At 38.3% G+C, this 19,376-nt stretch overlaps 1 protein-coding gene across 2 annotated transcripts in view; it reads right to left on the bottom strand.

Annotated features, from left to right (window-relative positions):
- uros (uroporphyrinogen III synthase) overlaps positions 1-19,376 on the bottom strand; it is a 58,814-nt gene that overhangs the window by 26,741 nt on the left and 12,697 nt on the right. For both annotated transcript variants that reach the window (XM_043712630.1, XM_043712629.1), the window contains exons 2-5: positions 15,115-15,246; positions 14,742-14,825; positions 5,319-5,415; positions 1,746-1,823 (exon numbers count right to left, since the gene is read on the bottom strand). In XM_043712630.1, coding sequence (XP_043568565.1) covers positions 1,746-1,823; positions 5,319-5,415; positions 14,742-14,825; positions 15,115-15,177 — 322 coding nt within the window. In that variant the 5' untranslated portion in view covers positions 15,178-15,246. The remainder of the gene's footprint in view (positions 1-1,745; positions 1,824-5,318; positions 5,416-14,741; positions 14,826-15,114; positions 15,247-19,376) is intronic.

The following is a 19,376-nucleotide window of genomic DNA, read 5'->3' as shown; positions in this document are numbered from 1 at the left end:
TCTTTAAATAGATCCCCTAAACATGAGATACCCCTGGATTTCCAGAGTTTAAAAGTGGCATCTGTTAACCCCGGTTGGAATCCCCATGCTCCCACTATCGGTGCGTAGGGGGGTGTTTTATGTGAATTACCCTCATTTTGCCGCATTATATTCCAAGCCTTGATTGTATTTAGCTTAATGAGGGGCCGCCTATGATTCCAGATAAAGGAACTCAGCCAGCCGTATAATTTACATAAAGCCGTCCTCGGCAGCATCACCGGAAGTATTCTCATAGGATATGGGAGACGGGGCAGGACATTCATTTTGATTAGTGCTATTCTACCCAACCAGGAAATTGGTAGGTCTCCCCATCGCTGGAGGTCCTGCCTTATCCTTTCCAATAAATACACAAAATTAGCCTTATACAATTACCAAATACTGGAGTAATAAAAATGCCTAAATATAAGAAACCCTCCAGGGACCAGCGAAAGGGAAAAAGGGATCCGTCCCCAAAGCAGGGTATCATAGCAAGCTATATCATGTCTTTAATGAAATAAAATGCCTCAAGGGCATGTCATGGGTTAAAACAATATTTGACTTTAAGTCACATGAGCAGATATTAGGGTAGAAAGACTTAGGTCAAAGAGGGAGGTTTTAAGAACTGTTTTAAACAAAGGAAATAAAAAAAATGGAGCTGTTAGAATGACGAGTACAATAGGCCAATTAGCCCACTGTGTTTTCAGCAAGAGCAATTCAGCTTAATCCACTCCTCTCCTTCTTCCATGGCCTTGCAATTTCTTTCTCTTCATTTTTATTCAATTTCCTTTTGAAAACCATGGTTCAATCTGCCTCCACTGCACTATCAGGCATTGCATCCCAAAATCTAACATGCTGTGTATAAAAGATATGCCTGATGTTGCCATTTGTATTTTGCCATTCACCTTATACTGTAACATGGTGTTTGACTTTTCCATAAGATCGTGAATTTCAGAGCTTAGGACCTACGCAGCTTATTGTTATTAGATGATTCATTACAGTAGATATAAAAATAAGCTCTTTTTGAACTAACATAAGCATTTTATGTGTAAGGAATTATTTTAAAAAGATCAAGATGCAATTAACCTGCATAATGTAAGCCCTGATGCTTCCTGTTCAAATATCCTTCCATTATCTTAATTTTTCCCAACTGCTCCTTAATAGACCTCTGACATTTTGAAAAACCTCAGCCCTTTCCTGACACCATGCCTCTTCCCACATGCCCAATCTTGAAGTGGTCTCACCATTTCTTAATTTTCTATCCAGTCTAAAAGTTCATTCTCAAGCTCCATATCCTCATCCTGCGAAAATTTGGTAGATTGCCTAGTATTTCAACTTTCAGCAGTACTCTTAATTGGCATTACAATTTGCAAGGTCAGGGATAGCCACTTAAAGTTCACTTTCACAATATGCAAATTTACCACAATACTCTGATTAATTATATTTGCTTATTTGCTCTGACTATTAGTGCACATACATATACGATTTACAGGCCATTCTGCTACAATGCACGTTTCATCAACGCAAATTCACTGTAACACAATTGATGAATCGGGGACGTTATTTCTAAAGCTTGAACTTTTAAAACATGTGTTGATTGTAACACGATCACATTGCCAACACATTAAACATTGTTTCTAAAGCACAATTTTCTATAATGCAGGTTTGCACAAGAACACAATGGTTGTGTTATAGAAGAGCTGATTGTGCACAAAACTAAGTTTTCTTACCCAAATTGGCTGTAGATTTTCCTACAACATAGACAGATTTTTCATTCCACTTGTCTTTTAAGAAGTTATTATTCCATTCTATTATAAATAAAAATGGAGATTTGGAAACATGATGAAATACGTTAAGGTTTTTGATACAACATTCTATGTTTACGTCAACAGTCTTCCTAATCATTACTAAATCTAAGAATTCAAATCAATGAAAAAAAATCAGTGAATATATTTATTATAGTAGAATTTGTTATAGTATGCTTCAAAATATGTGTATATATAAAGTATGTACTACTCGTTGGATCCAAAATCATTTCATTGTATAATAATCTTTAAGCATAAAAACAATTATCATTCTTTTCCAACCCAGAGATGTAAGATTATGGTACTTCATACTTCATTCTTTACTCCAGATTACAGCAGACTAGATTTTGCAGTCAGCAGTGAAGCAATTCATACTTTCCAGACTGCAAATAAATGGTTTGGTTACGTACATTGGATTAAGGTAAAAGCTAAAACTTTGTACCTTTTTAAAATTTTAACATTATATGGAATTTCTCATATTAAATAAATTTGATATTTAAGCATTTAATTAGTTTTTTTTAGTAGAAAAGAATTTGTGTTTTGTTGAAAAAAGACACATTTGTCCAAGTTTTTTGTATTGCACTCATTGTGTCAATTCACAACTTTACCAGTTCAAGGGGGATACCAAGATTTACACAGCACGAGAGAAGCATTATGTAGGCCAGGAGCTGCTCACACATAAAAACAACAGCTTGTGAAATCAAGTTACCTAAGCCCCAGCCAGTTAGCAAGTGGCCTCTGATTTGAAGAGGCATTGCCATATGAGATTTCACCAGTTAATGATGATTGACAGGTAGCTATTAGGCTTTACTCAAAGTTTAAACAAGGCAGATTAACTCTGATTGGACAATCAATAACTGGTTGTCACCTATTTTGTAGATTTGCAACAGGCATGTTTCATGTTTCTTCTGACTGCAAATAACAGGGCCTTGTGTATTGATATATGGAGCTTCTAGAACACACAAGTGTGCCACACTATAAGCCTGACTAACAATTGTAAATGGGCCGTTAAGAGTAAATCTTTGCACATTCAGGATTCTCCTGCAAATGTTGTCCAATTGTGATTCTGCAATGCTAAAAAATATTTGTACTCTTGTGAAAAGTCCAGATGGGTGCAAGATGAGTGCTTCAAAAATGTGCCTTTTTTCAGCAATACTCAAATATAAAATAACTCTTTCAGGGATACTTAGCAGTAATTATTAATTTGTTATAGCATTAAAATCCTAGTTACAATTCATTTAATAAAATACAACTAAAGGATTTTTATAGGTTCACTATCACACATTTTGAACATACGATCATTTCTAGATTTTCACATTTAATTGCATGTGTTGATATTCCAAAAGTTGCTGTCAATTTCAAAGCAGTAATGACATTAATCACTACTACGTAATCCAGTCTATAATGATGATTGCAATACTTTCTCTAATAACAAACTGAGCAATTTTAATAGCAAACGACCATCATGAGCTAATAAAACAAAGAATTGCACATGATGGACATCTGAACTAAAAACAAACAGAAATGACTACTCTAACTGAAATTTATTGTTTAAAACAAAGAAGAAAATTGTTTGATTTCATTTTCTGGCTCCATTTTCTGTGGTTTTCAGAGACAAGGTTGATATATTCTAATGTAAACCAAGTAATATTCAAAATATAAAAACATGACATAGGCAAAACCAGTACTGATGAAGAATCACCCTGAAGTGTTAATTTTTAAATCCCCAGTAAATGCACATTTCCAATATTTTCTTTCTATTTCAGATTCTTTTATTTGGTGCATTTTCTTTTAATCCCTTAATAATACAGTATGTTCATTAATTCATTGAAAATAGTTGTAAATATCAATAGTCTTGAATCTTCCAGAAATTCTTCATTATTGATTCAACAAAATTAAATCAACCTAATTGGGCTTGTTCTCCTTAGAAGAAAGGAAAGTAACGATAGATTAGAGGTTTCCAAAATTAAGCATGGTTTTACTTGTGTAACTTAAGAGAAACTGCTTCCCGTGGAACAAGGGTCAGTAACTAGAGGTTGCAGTCTTAAAGTGATAGGAAAAGAACAACAAACCACGAGGATTTTTTAAATTATGCAGCAAGTTGTCATGATACAGAATACATTATTTTAAAAGGTGGTGAAAACAGACACAATAATAACTTTAAGGAGAACTGGATGAATACCTGATGGGGAAAGAAAAGCTTATGGGAAGTGTTATGGACCAGGCCAGACCCCCTCAAAATATTTTAAGAAGGAAGCCTAGACCCTAACATTTTCTTATTTTAAAGGTAGATGTGATGTGGGTGTTCCAGGTGTGATGCAACTGGTTAAACCACTTGGCTTTAAGCAAAACAGAATTTAAACACTATCATTGAAACACAAAAAAGGAAAGTAGAATTTAGAATAACTTAACTACTGAAAAACTTAACTGACCCAGTACAGTAACTTAACTAATTAACTGTTCCAATACAGTAACATCCCATACACATACCCCTTCGCAAAAAGGTAAATTCAAACACAGATTCTTACAGGCAGGAGGGAACAACGTCCAGAGAGAGATTTCAGAGAAATTCAAAGGAATCCTTTACTGAAGCCTGCAACTCTTCTGGACTCCAATATCTTGGCTACCACAGTGTAGAAAACTAGACAAAATCTGAACTGGGAGAACTAGCCACTCCCGTTCCATTGCAAACTGTTAAACTCCCTAGACTGCTTGGCACCTCTGAGTCTATGACCTCTCTTCTAAAAAACCAAGGACAAAATAAACTTTTTAAAGTGCCAGCATTGTAACAGAAAGAGCAGGGACGTGGTCTATTGCTACTCTTTTTCAAGAGCTCTCAAAGGCATAACACACTGTAGGCCTCCCTCTGTACTTTAATACTCTCTGGTTCTACTCATGTTTAGGATTTGAGCATTGTTGGCTACAAAGTTGCTCCAAAGAAGGTCTTTTTCTTGGAGAACTGTAATCTATGTGGTCAAGGTATTCATATAAAACTGATTGGAATTAAACCTGTAGAATCCATATTTTCTTAAAATAAAAAGTAAAATACAAAAGGATTTAGGATCTGCAGCAAAATCATTTTAGGAGTTCTGAATAACTTTGAAAACCTACATTAAATCTTTTCTTGACTGTCTCTGCTGTAAGGACAACAACACAACTTCTCCACTTTCTTTAGATAACCAAAGTCCCTATGCCTGGTAGCATTATACAAATCTTTTGAGTAAACTATTTAATGCTTTTCTAAAACATAACTTTGAACAGATGATAGGATTGCTAGTGCTTTGAATCTTTCATGATGCTTTCTATTGTTCCATGTGGGGTGGCTGAGTGGAATGAGTTACTATTCACAGAAAATCAAAACCATTAACAAAATAAGGTAAAATACATGCAAGAAAGAATATGCAAATTGTGTATTACCTCACTTGATTTGTGGAAGGTATTGTCTTAGAACAATTTAAAGTTATTAAAAACTACTGATACAATTTATTAATCACTTACCTTCTCTAAAAGCCTTTTCACCCAAACATAATGTCACCGCCTCACCAGCTCTGGGACTGGTAAATATCAGACCACCATAAACTTCAGGATGTGAAAGCTACATGCAGATTAGAATGAAACAGTGTTACTGTACAATTAATTGCTTATGAGAAACATATTACGTGGATGTGCTTGCCTCTTTGTGCACTAAATTTACAATTTTAATTAGTCTCTGCCTCGTCATCTTCTACAAAACCAGTTTTAGTTCATAGGCTTGTTACGTCACTGGGTAAACCACCCTGATTAATTTAAACCTGCAACACAAAAGATTTATCCCATGCAGTAATCTGTGAAAATTCGAGGGGCGAAGAGCTAGTTAAAGTAAAACTAACAACTTTATTTCTTAAAGTATAACAGAGAATAATTAACAAATAAGTATTTACAACTCCTTCCTATCTTTTACTTTCCCTTCTATAATACCAGTCCAATAAAACTCCTGATTAAGATTTACCAAAAAACTCAAATTTCAAAACCAGGCAGCCATCAAATCTTCTCTTTTTATCTTCCTCTGTAGATTTGCTCTCCAGGTCGGTATCAATGTTTTTCTTTCTGTGCAAACTCCTTCTCTAGACAGGTACCTCTCAGAGAGTTCTTATTAGCAGCCTACACCTGTTAGTCTTTTGGCAGTTCTCCTCCAACTTTTCAGTTTTTCTCAGTCTTATACCCCCAAAGCATTGGATTGTGTCATTGGCTTCTAATATTGTCAATATACTGAGTCCAAACTTGATTGGAGTTTGGTTTTTTTGGGGGTATAATTTAAACTGATTGGCCTAATTCAAAATAGCTTTAGTCTCCAGGCAACCAGCTACACTAGCTGCTGGACCAAAAGGTTACATTATATCTTGTTCAGAACACTTGATGCTGTCAGGTAGTTCTGCTAGCTTTTAACTTTCTTAACGTTTCAGTACACCCACATCTTCATAAATGTATTTCTTTACAAAATGTAGTCCTGTACAGAACACAGGAAGTACAATTCAAATAGCTGTTACAATATGGTGATGTTATAATCCTTATGTGAATTTGACAATTATTTGAATTGACTATTCAAACTATTATTGTACTAAAACTCTCAACTTCTTTTATGCACTGAATCTCACTTATGTACAGGATGGAAACAAACCCTTCAGTCCAACTAAATTTATATCCTCTGGTCTTAGACACATCTGCCACAGGAAAGGAGATTAACACGATCTACTCTATCCAAACCTCAATCAGATTCCACCTCAGCATCCTTTGCTCCAAGGAAAACAAACTCAGCTCACCCCAGGCAACATTCTGGTGAATCTCCTCTGTGCGCTCTCCAATGCAATCATTTCCTTCTGATAGTGTGGTGACCAGAAATGCACACAGTATTTCATGTGTGACCTAACTATTGTCCTACATTGTAACAAGACTTCCCTGCTTCAATATTCTGTGCTTCAGCTAATGAAAAAACTAGGAGAAAGTGAGGACTGCAGATGCTGGAGATCAGAGCTGAAAAATGTGTTGCTGGAAAAGCGCAGCAGGTCAGGCAACTTTTCCAGCAACACATTTTTCAGCTTCAGCTAATGAAGGCAACCATCTTGCATGCCTTCTTCATCACCGTGTCTACCTGTGCTGACATCTTTAGAGATCTAAAGACTTGTACACCAAGGCCAGTTTGTTCCTTAATACACCCTAGGGACCTATGATTCATTGTGTATATCCTTTCCTTATTACAGCTTCCAAAATGCATCACCTCGCATGTGTCAGGATTAAACTGCATCTGCTATTGCTCTGCTCAATTTAGCAGTTGATCAATACCAGACTGCAGCCTGAGTCCACCCCCCTCACTATCAACAACACCAACAATTTTCATGTCATCTGTAAACTCACTAACTGTACCTTCTAAATTCACATCAAAGTTGTTAATGTAAATAACAAGCAGTCAGGGTCCTAGCACCAAATGCTGTGGTACACGTTTGGTCACAGACTTCCAATAACCAAACCAAGCCTCCATCATCACTATTTGCCTCCTGTTTGTATGCCAATTTTGGATGCCAACTTGCTTTGGATTCCATGAGCTCTCAGCTTCTACACCAGCTTTCCAAATGGGACCTTGTTAAAGGCATGACAGAAGTCTATGTAAACCACCTCAACTGCGCTACCCTCATCAACGTACTTAGTCACCTTTTCACAAAATTCAAGTAAATTCCTCAGACAGGATCTCCCACTAACAAATTCATGCTGACTATCCCTGAGCAATGCCTGTCTTTCAAATATTGATTAATGCTGTCTTTCAGAATTTTTTTTAATAATCTTTTTACCACTGACGTCAGACTAACTCTATACTCAAAGTGAAATTCAATAAAATAGAGCAGTTGAAATGAATAGCACAGCTGTATTTATATAAACACAGGTGGGGGAACAAGGAATAGAAAAATATTTTGATACAAGTTTGATTAAGAGGAATGAGAAAAGGTTGTTGTAAAGCACAAACACGGATAACGTGAAATATCTTTGCTGTAATGACTATGTAATGTTAGCCATGGAAACTAGAGAGAGATATTTGTTTAGGACTATGAGCGGAGAGTTTCAGCTTAGTGTGCTAGGGAAATGGAGGGAAGCCAATGGTAGCAATTAATTGGAGCATCAATCTTTATGACTAAGGAATTGATGAGCTTCTCTATATTGTTCTTGGAAGGAGGGGGTAGGGGGTGATGGAAAACAAATCACACACCGTCCAGACTTGGAAATATAGTGCTATATCTTCAGTGTTGCTGGGACAAAATCCTCGAGTTCCCTCCCTAACAGAATTGTAGGTGTACTTCAGCACAATAATGACAGGCAATTCATTACCACCTTCTCAAAGGCAATTACAGATTGCGGAAAGTGAGTGATGGTGAAAGAGAAGTGGGGGGGAGAGAGGAGTTGAAGGAGGTGGGAAAGACATAGTATGGCAAGAGAGAAGGAATTGGGGAAAGAGGAGGGGGAGGAGGGAGGAGAGGGTGGATGAGGTTGTGGCGAGGGGCTACCCAATATCCTCTCATTGTAGGTGGAATTAAGAGGAAGGTAGAACCTGACAATGGACCAGTGACAAATGATGATGCACGCCCACTATTACTGTTCAAATCTGTTAACTCGCTAGCATGAAACCAAAGACTCACTACCTCATGGAGCCACAGAATATTTTTAATAATAGACCACCTTAAGATGTGTTTCTGGATTTTTCAAAAATAGTACAAATTTAACTTAAGCAAAAATGTAATTTACATAATCCCAGTAACAGATTAATATCTCTCCCTGTATATTGCTGTGCCACAATTCTGAATTACAGTTGACACCATTTTGGTACATGTACTAACTTTAGGATAAAAGAAACAGTGGCTCAGTGGTTAGCACTGTTGCCTCAAAGCACGAGGGACCCAGGTTTGATTTAACCCTCAGGTGACTGTGTGGAGTTTGTACATTCTCCCAGTTTCGTGTAGCTTTCCTCTGGGCACTCCAGTTTCCTCCTACTGTCCACAGATGTGCGGATTAGGTGGATTGGCCATGTTAAGTTGCCCCATAGTGTCCAGGGATGTGTAGGTTAGGTGGATTAACCATGGGAAATGCAGTGTTACAAGAGTAAGTTCTGGTGATTGATCTAGGTGGGATGTTCTTCGGGGGAGTCGATGTGGACTAGATGGGCCAGAATGGTTTGCTTCCTCAATGTAGACATTCTATGACTCAACTTGCACAATACAGGTAAGAGTGTGAGCAAATTACTGCAGATACTGGAATTTGTACTGAAAACAAAAAATGGTAGAAATCACAGAGCGTCAGGCAGCAATCATGGAAAGAAAGCAAGCTAAGAAAGAGCTCTGATGCAGTCATCTGGACTCAAAACATTAACTTGCTTTCTCTCCACGGATGAGTGTATGTCATATACATGTTTACATAAGTAATGTCTGTACCATTCAGTAACCAAGGCTGTACAGCAGTCATGTAAGGAAAGGAAGAATGCAAAGAACTTTATTAGTTCGTGATAAAATGACAAAGAATTATCTTCTTCCTCATTACAGAACTGAGCAAAAATAGTGTATTTTTTCATATTATATTGACAACAAATTAACAAAAATGTAAAAATACACAAAAGTATATTGTGAGAATGGGTATGACACTGATATGCATAACAATGACATCTAGTACTCATTTTATATTTAAAAATCAGAAATGCAATTAGGTCATCTGGAATCCCGATTAGCAAAATGTGACTAGAGACTAAGGTATTGTTCAAACTTGATGTAAAATGTACAGCACTGTACATTATCAAAAAGAATGAAAACAAATATAAATATAAATACAATTAATATATTTCATAGAAAATTGTTATTACTTTGATACATTTTAAAATGTTATAGTCTTCAAAAATAGATTTTTTGCACTGGAAAATGCATTGACACAACCATGTTATTTTGCAGAATGCAAATGTAACTCAGCACTCACAGGAATCAGGTACATTTCTGTACAATACTCAACAATCCAGACCTCAAGGTATTTTGTTCATTGCATATCGACTAATTAAATAGTTGGGCACAGTTTGCAGAAAATATACAGAAAATGTTCCTTTACTGGCCTACAGAACAAGGACAGGGAGATTATGTTTGAACTGTATAAAACACTAATTAGAGAGCTGGTACAGTTTTGGGGATCCAGAGAGGGCAGGTGAAGGTTTACAAAGATGTTGCCAGTATGGTGCTTTTTAATGATGTGGAAAGATTAAGTTGTTCTGTTTAAACTGATGAGGCTGAGGAGAGTATTAGAAACACTCAAGTTGCTTTGTTTAAACAGATGAGGCTGAGGAGAGCATCAGATAAAATTATGAGGAGCCTAGATAAAGTGAATGATAAGGAATGATAAATAAATGGTGACACTTTGCAAAATGTCCATATGACAGTGGAGGAAGTGCTGGATGGCTTGAAACGCATAAAGGTGGATAAATCCCCAGGACCTGATCAGGTGTACCCTACAATTCTGTGGGAAGCCAGAGAAGTTATTGCTGGGCCACTCACTGAGATATTTGTATCATCGATAGTCACAGGTGAGGTGCCGAAAGACTGAAGGTTGGCTAGTGTGGTGCCACTCTTTAAGAAGGGTAGTAAGGACAAGTCAGGGAACTATAGACCAGTGAGCATGACTTCGGTGGTGGGCAATTTGTTGGAGGGAATCCTGGTGGATAGGATGTAGATGTATTTGGAAAGGCAAGGACTGATTAGGGATAGTCAACATGGTTTTGTGCGTGGGAAATCATGTCTCACAAACTTGATTGAGTTATTCGATGAAGTAACAAAGAGGATTGATGAGGGCAGAGTGGTAGACGTGATCTATATGGACTTCAGTGAGGCGTTTGACAAGGTTCCTATGGGAGGCTGGTTAGCAAGGTTAGATCTCACGGAATAAAGGGAGAAATAGCCATTTGGATACAGGACTGCCTCCAAGGTAGAAGACAGAGGGTGGTGGTGGAAGGTTGTTTTTCAGACTGGAGGCCTGGGACCAGTGGAGTGCCACAAGGATCGATGCTGGGTCCTCTACTTTTTGTCATTTACATAAATGATTTGGATGCGAGCATAAGAGGTACAATTAGTAAGTTTGCAGATGACACCAAAATTGGAGGTATAGTGGACAGCGAAGAAGGTTACCTCAGATTACAACAGGATCTTGATTAGATGTGCCAATGCGCCGAGAAATGGTAGATGGAGTTTAATTCAGATAAATGCGAGGTGCTGCATTTTGGGAAAGCAAATCTTAGCAGGACTTATACACTTAATGGTAAGGTCCTAGGGACTGTTGCTGAACAAAGAGATCTTGGAGTGCAGGTTCATAGCTCCTTGAAAGTGGAGTTGCAGGTAGATAGGATAGTGAAGAAGGCATTTTAAGACTAAAATTGGGCCCTTGAAGACAGAAACGGGTGAATATATTACAGGGAACAAAGAAATGGCAGAACAGTTGAATTGGTACTTCAGATCTGTGTTCACTGGGGAAGACACAAGCAATCTCCCAGAGGTAATAGTGGCTGAAGGACCTGAACTTAAGGGAATTTATATTTCCAGGAAATGGTCTTGGAGAGACTGTTAGGTCTGAAGGCTGATAGGTCCCTGGGACCTGATGGTCTACATCCCAGGGTACTGAAGGAGGTGGCTCTAGAAATCGTGGATGCATTGGTGATCATTTTCCAATGTTCTATAGATTCACGATCAGTTCCTGCGGATTGGAGGGTGGCTAATGTTGTCCCACTTTTTAAGAAAGGAGGGAGAGAGAAAGCAAGGAATTGTAGACCAGTTAGTCTGACCTCAGTGGTGGGAAAGTTGCTGGAGTCAATTATAAAGGATGAAATTACGACATATCAGGTTAGCAGTAACAGGATAGGTCAGAGTCAGCATGGATTTATAAAGGGGAAATCATGCTTGACTAATCTCCTGGAATTTTTTGAGGATGTAACTTTGAAGATGGACAAGGGAGATCCAGTAGATGTAGTGTACCTGGACTTTCAGAAAGCCTTTGATGAAGTTCCACATAGGAGGTTAGTGAGCAAAATTAGGGTGCATGGTATTGGAGGAAAAATACTGACTTGGATTGAAAATTGGTTGGCTGACAGGAAACAAACAGTAGTGATAAACGGCTCCCTTTCGGAATGGCAGGCGGTGACCAGTGGGTACCGCAGGGATCAGTGCTGGGACCGCAGCTTTTTACAACATATATTAATGATATAGATGATGATATTAAAAGTAATATTAGCAAATTTGCTGATGATAAAAAGATGGGTCGCAGGGTGAAATGTGAGGAGGATGTTAGGAGATTACAGGGTGACCTGGACAGGCTAGGTGAGTGGACAAATGCATGGCGGATGCAGTTTATTGTGGATAAATGTGTGGTTATCCACTTTGGTGGCAAGAACAGGAAGGCAGATTACTACCTAATTGGAGTCAAGTTAGGTAAAGGGGCAGTACAACGAGATCTAAGTGTCTTGTACATCAGTCAATGAAAGCAAGCATGCAGGTACAGCTGGCAGTAAAGAAAGCTAATGGCATGCTGGCCTTCATAACAAGAGGAATTGAGTATAAAAGCAAAGAGGTTCTTCTGCAGCTGTACAGGGCCCTGGTGAAACCGCACCTGGAATGTTGTGTGCAGTTTTGGTCTCCAAATTTGAGGAAATTCTGGCTATTGAGGGAGTGCAGTGTAGGTTCACGAGGTCAATTCCCAGAAAGGTGGGACTATCTTATGTTAAAAGATTGGAGTGACTGGGCTTGTATACCCTTGAGTTTAGAAGGTTGAGAGGGGATCTGATTGAGACGTATAAGATTATTAAAGGATTGGACACTCTGGAGGCAGGAAGCATGTTTCCGCTGATGGGTGAGTCCCGAACCAGAGGACACAGTTTAAAAATAAAGGGTAGGCTATTTAGAACAGAGTTGAGGAGAAACTTCTTCACCCAGAGAGTGGTCGGTGTGTGGAATGCTCTGTCCCGGAAGGCTGTGGAGGCCAAGTCTCTGGATACTTTCAAGAAAGAGTTGGATAGAGCTCTTAAAGATAGTGGAATCAAGGGTTATGGGGATAAGGCAGGAACAGGATACTGATTGAGGTTGATCAGCCATGATCATAATGAATGGTGGTGCTGGCTTGAAGGGCAGAATGGCCTACTCCTACACCTATTGTCTACTGTCATTTAGTATGCTTTCTTTTATCAGTCAGAGTATTGAGTACAGGAGTTGGGAGGTCATGTTGCGGCTGTACAGAACATTGGTTAGGACACTGTTGGAATATTGTGTGCAATTCTGGTCTCCTTCCTATTGGAAAGATATTGTGAAACTTGAAAGGGTTCAGAAAAGATTTACAAGGGTGTTGCCAGGGTTGGAAGATTTGAACTATGGGGAGAGGCTGAACAGGCTGGGGCTGTTTTCCTTGGAGGGTTGGAGGCTAAGGGGTGACCTTATAGAGGTTTACAAAATTATGAGGGGCATGGATGGGATAAATAGACAAAGTCTTTGCCCTGGGGTTGGGAAGTCCAGACCTAGAGGGCATAGGTTTAGGATAAGAGGGGAAAGATATAAAAGAGACCTAAGGGGCAACCTTTTCACGCAGAGGGTGGTACGTGTATGGAATGAGCTGCCAGAGGAAATGGTGGAGGCTGGTACAATTGCAACATTTAAAAGGCATTTGGATGGGTATATGAATACGAAGGGTTTTGAGGAAGATGGGCCAGGTGCTGGCAGGTGGGACTAGATTGGGTTGGGATATCTGGTCGGCATGGATAGGTTGGACCAAAGGGTCTTTCCATGCTGTACATCTCTATGACTCTATGACCTATTTCTGCCGGCAGAGGTCAATAACCAAAAACCATAGGTTTAAAGTGACTTGCTTAAGGATTAAAGGAGGAATTAGGAGTACTTTATTTCAACTAAATCATGGTGGGATCCTCAAACTTACTTCCAGAAAGGGTAGTAGAAAAAAAAGCCTCATTGCACTTGCAAAATTCTTGGACATGTACATGAGGCACTGTAATTTACAGAGCTATGGACCAAGAGCTCGAACATGAGTTAGAGTGGATAGCTTTTCTTGGTTGTCACAGAAACCTTGGGTCAAATGGCCTTTTTTCCCTTAACAATAAGAAAACTGTCTATATCATGAATATACTTATCAAACCAGGGTCGAGAGCACTCCACAGATTCAGTACCCTCAGAGAGTAAAAATTCCTCCTCATCTCTGTCCTAATGGATGACCCCTTATTCTGAGACTATATCCTTTAGTTTAACTCTCTCACAAGGGGAAGCAACCACTCCACATCTACCGTGTCAAGCCCCATAATAAGTTAATATATTTGAATAAGGTCTCCTTTCATTCTTCTACACTTCAATGAGTACAAGCCCAACCTATTGAATCTCTCCTCATAAAAGAATCTCTCCATACCCAGGATCAAACTAATGAGTCTTCTGTGTACTGATTCCAATGCCAGTATATCTTTCCTTAGATAAGGAGAACAAAACTGTTCACAGTATTTAAGCTGTGTTTGACTAGTGCTTTATGTAGTTTTAGTAGATTTTTATATTCCATTCCCTTTGGAATAAAGATCAATATTCCATTTGCTTTCCTTATCATCTGCTAAACCAAATGCTAGATGTTAGCGATTCATACACTAGGGCCCCCAAATCTCTCTGTACTGCACCTCTCTGCAGTCTTTCCCAAGTTATGTAATATTTCAGCTTTTCTATTCTTCCTGTCAAAATGTAGACAATAATTCTTCGTTTCATTTCAAATTTACAAACCCCAATACTAACTTCTGCTTGTCACAATGTGGCAACTTTAGTATGTATTGTGTTATAATTTCAAACCACTGGCATTTTAGTACCTGAAACCTAACACAAAATCAATAATTATTAGAAATTTTACCTTTTTTGTTAATTCCTGAAGTGATATAAATTCAAATGACAAAACCGGAATTAAAGTTCCTTGAAGGCCGTGTGTAGTAAATTCCTGATAACAAAAACAATTCAAATTAGATTGTGCTGTATAAATTCTGACTCTTTTTCATATAAAACTACATAATGGAGCTTACACTGTTGTTATTCAAGTAAAATCTTGCACAAAAAATGCCTACTCTAATAGTACATTAGATATACATTGATTAATCAAGATATTTGCAACAAGGTGGTATTAATAAAATCTGTATTACTTTGAATAAATATTTCTATATAATAACATTTTAAGAATTACAGAAATATAACATAAAAAGATCAAAATTAATCTTTTTCAGGCCACTTACTTGAACATATGGATCAGGTTCCAATAATCCTTCTTTGGGATCTTTAAGCAAAAGGACTTTCATTTCTCACACTTCATCAGTATTGCTAACATCAAGTGGATTACAAAGAACTAAACTGCTTGGTGCTCAGAACTATAAATTGAAAAGTACAGACCTATGTTTGTTATAAGAAGATAACAGTGTGTCAAATAATCATTCATGCCTTCGTTTTGCAGCAACACCCTGGTTTTAAGGATTGGATAACAATATCTAAGGGTCTCGTTCAAATTATAATCATCAAGATTTACACTGCAGTCAGTAAACTACCCACTTCAACAAATGTTTTTTTACGATAAGCCTTTTTTTGTTGACACCAGTTTCTGTCTCTGTCTCATCTTTCAAGGAAATGCTTCAGACACTCAAAGAGGTGGCTGTGTATCAAAAGTGAAATGTAGCAAATGTATGAAGAAATAATTGAATAATGCATAGTGTACATTCAAATCCCATTATTGGAATAAAGCATTTCACACATGCTGCTTAATACCATATCCAATATTTGTCAATATCATTGTCAATGCAGCAAATATATATTTAATTATTTGAATATACCTGTTTGACAAAACTTGTTTTAATTAAGTCTGTGTTCTCAGCTAGGTTTTCACTTGCCTAGGAATGGTAACAATGTTTGTAACACACTCAGTCCCATCTTGACAGAGGTCAGCTATTTCAGCACATGCTGGGCATTGAATCTTGATTTTTCTTTCTCAACTGTACTGTTGTTTGATGTTATGCAACATACTTAATGAGATACTGGAGATTCAAGTTGGTACTGTGCATTAAGAATTCTGAAGTGCATTTTACTTTAAGTTTGCTATATCTTTTCTATTAATCCCTTTATAGATTAGATTAGATTCCTGACAGAATCGAAACAGGCCTTTCGGCCCAACAAGTCCACACTGATCCTCCGAAGAGTAACCCACCCAGACCCATTCCCCCACCCTATATTTCCCCCTGATTAATGTACCTGCACTATGGGCAATTTAGCATGGCCAATGCACCTGGCATGCACATCTTTGGATTGTGGGAGGAAACCGGAGCACCCGGAGGAAACCCATGCAGAAACGGGGAGAATTTGCAAACTCCACACAGACAACTGCCCAAGGCGGGAGTTGAACCCAGGTCCCCTTTACTTTCAGTAACTTAAGTATTTGCTTACTGTACCTCAAACAATTACCTCCATTTCCTGTGTGTATTTATTTCTGTCCATTCATTCTGCATGTACCTGATCATGGGTCTGTCCTTTTCTCACTGTTTCTCAAATTATAGGGTTGGAATTTACAGGGCACCAACCTTTGCATCCTCGACTAAGAGATAGATGGATGGGGAGCCCACCAATGATCCTGATGATTGGCCCACAGCAATTTAATGCTGGAAGCAGGGTTAACTGCTTTATGGTGAGACTTCTGTCCATTTCTCAGGAGGAAAGGTATTGACAATCAGAAACTCTGTAGACTAACAACACCAGCTGGGAGCAGAGTCCAATGCCAATACTATAGACAGTCACATCATGCTGAGGAGTCCTGGTAATTCTGGAGTTAGGGGCCTCAGTGAGGGAGTGAAGTGGTTGGGAGGCTGGGTTCTTCAGTCCAGGGGAAAGTGTAATAGGGATCAGATAATACATGGGGTCAGGCCAGAGGATTTGCAATGGTGTTCTCCACAAAGCCCTCAACTGTCCTCCCTTGCTTGACACCTGCCTGTGCAATTAAACTGACTGGGTTTCTTACATGATGTCAGCCTCCCTAGTACAGGTAAAATAACAGTGGCAGAGGAATCCTCAAAAGGCCAAAGGGCAGGTGAACAGCAGATGTTTCCCAACTGTAAAACTTCAGAAATGTCACAAATAAGTGGGGAGGTGGCAAGAAGACCATTTGCTTGATTTTATACGATTCCCAGTTTGACAGAAAATGCAAAAGTGGCATGGATAGCAAGGCATGTTAATTATAGGAGAAACCTTATAAAACTGCCCAAAAATGTTGCAAGTCTAAAGATTTGGAATATTTTACAATTATGTAAAGATGACAAAGAAATTGTTACAAAAACAGAGAACAGGATGAATGCAAATGGCGAGAAACATAAATCGGATTGTAGAAGCCTCTGTAGATAAGTAAAAATAATACAATTTCTGTGTTATCCGTTGGTTTCTTTTCTTTCTCTTATTTGAATAATGTAAGAGCCTTAATTATACACTCTGGTTAGTTGTAGGTTAGATTAGTAGTTAGTTGAGTTTTGTTTTTTTTTCTCGGTATTTTTTTCTTAAATTTTGGTTATTATTTATTTAAGATTTAGTTGTATATCAATGTTTGTACTTGAGAATTTTGTTTATTTTTGTAAACTTGTAAAAATGTTAAATTTCCAATAAAAATATCTATTAAAAAAAACACAATTAGCAAAGGCGAATGTGGGTCCATCATAGTCAGAGACAGATGAATTTATAAGGACGAGAGAAATGGCAGAGAAGCGATATAAGTACTTTATGTCTGTCTTCACAGAGGAAAGCACAAGAAGCCTCCCTGAAATAATGAAGATCCAGAATTTCAGTGACCAATTGTATAGCTGAAAGAAATTAGTATTAGTAAAAATACAGTATTGTAGAAATTAATGGGACAAATCCTTGGGCCCAATGACCTTTAAGGAGATGCCTAGAGAGATAGTAGATGCATTAGTGATTATCTTTCAAAAATTCTGCTAATTTTGCAATGGTGCCTGCAGATCGGAAGGTTGAAAACTTAACCAAACTGTTAAAGAAAGGAGGGAGAGGGGAAACATTATAGATCTATTAGCCTGACACCAGTAGTAGAGAAAATACTACATTCTACTTTAAAAGATGTTTTTGCTAGATATTTAGAAAATTATTGTCTGATTGAACAGATGTGACTTGGATTTATGAAGAGGAAATCAGGTTTGACTAACCTGATGGAGATTTTTGATGATGCTTTCAGAAGATTTTTGATAAAATCTCACATAGGAAGTTGGTAAACAAAATGAAAGTGGGTGGGGTTGGGGATATTGTACCAGCAATGATTAAAGACTGGTTAACACACAGAAAGCAGCCAGTAAGAATAAATAGGCCATTCTCAGGTTGGCAGAGTATCCCACTGTTCAGGTCTCAGCTGTTCATAATCTATACCTATAATATGGATCTGGGGACCAGGTGAAATATTTTAAATTTGCAAATGATTCAAAACCTGATGGGAATCTGAGCTGTGAGGAGGATGCAATGAGGCTTCAGGTGGATTTAGACTGACTGATTATACCAGAGCACAGCAGATGGAATACAACATTGACATGTGAGAGTTTATCCACTTTGGTAGGAGAAACAAAGGTACTTAACATTGCATTAAAGATTGGAGTGATTGGAAAATGCTGGCATCAAAAAAGACCTAGACGTCCTTGTTCATAGGTCACTGAAAACTAGCATGCACGTGCAGCAAGCAATTCAAAAAGCAAACCAAATGCTGGACTTTCTCACAATAGAATCTGAGTGCAGGAGTTAAGGAGTCTTGCTCAGTTGAATAGAATACTGGTGAGACTGGAGTCTTGTTTACAGTTCTGATCCTCTTGAATGAGATTACATTGAGGTGTACCAGATTTATTCATGAGATGCTGGAACTGCCCTATGAGGAGGAATTGAGCAGACTGGGCCTGTATTCTCTGGAGTTTGGAAGACTGAGACTAATTTACTAGGCACTTACAAAATACTTAAAGAGATAGACAGGTGCGAAGTAGAAAGGATGTTTCCCAGGAGATACTGCCTCAAACCCAGGAGGTCTCAAACCCAGGAGATACTGCCTCAGAATAAAAGGCAAACCATTTAGATTGAGATGAGGAGAAATTTCTTTACCTGGAGGGTGGTGAATCTTTGGAATCCTCTACCTTAGAAGGCTGGAGAACCTCAGTCATTAAGTAAACTCAAGATAGAGATTGATAGACTTCTAATTGCTAATGACACCAAGGAGTTGTTATAGGGGATTCTATAATTAGGGGGACAGATGGTATCCTTTGCAAGCCGGATCTGGACTCTCGCATGGTGTGTTGCCTACCCGGTGCCAGGGTGCGGGACATCTCTGACCGGCTTGAAAGGATATTGGAGTGGGAGGGGGAGGGTCCAGTTGTTGTGGTCCACGTTGGGACTAACAACATAGGCAAAGCTAGGGTGGAGGAGCTGTTTGGGGATTATCGAGCACTAGGAAGGAAATTGAAGTACAGGTCCACAAGGGTCATAA

This window comes from Chiloscyllium plagiosum, chromosome 22 (genome assembly GCF_004010195.1).
Source record: "Chiloscyllium plagiosum isolate BGI_BamShark_2017 chromosome 22, ASM401019v2, whole genome shotgun sequence".
Lineage (NCBI taxonomy): Eukaryota > Metazoa > Chordata > Chondrichthyes > Orectolobiformes > Hemiscylliidae > Chiloscyllium > Chiloscyllium plagiosum.
Note: the sequence above shows the minus strand (reverse complement) of the source record. Positions and strands in the feature narration are given on the sequence as shown.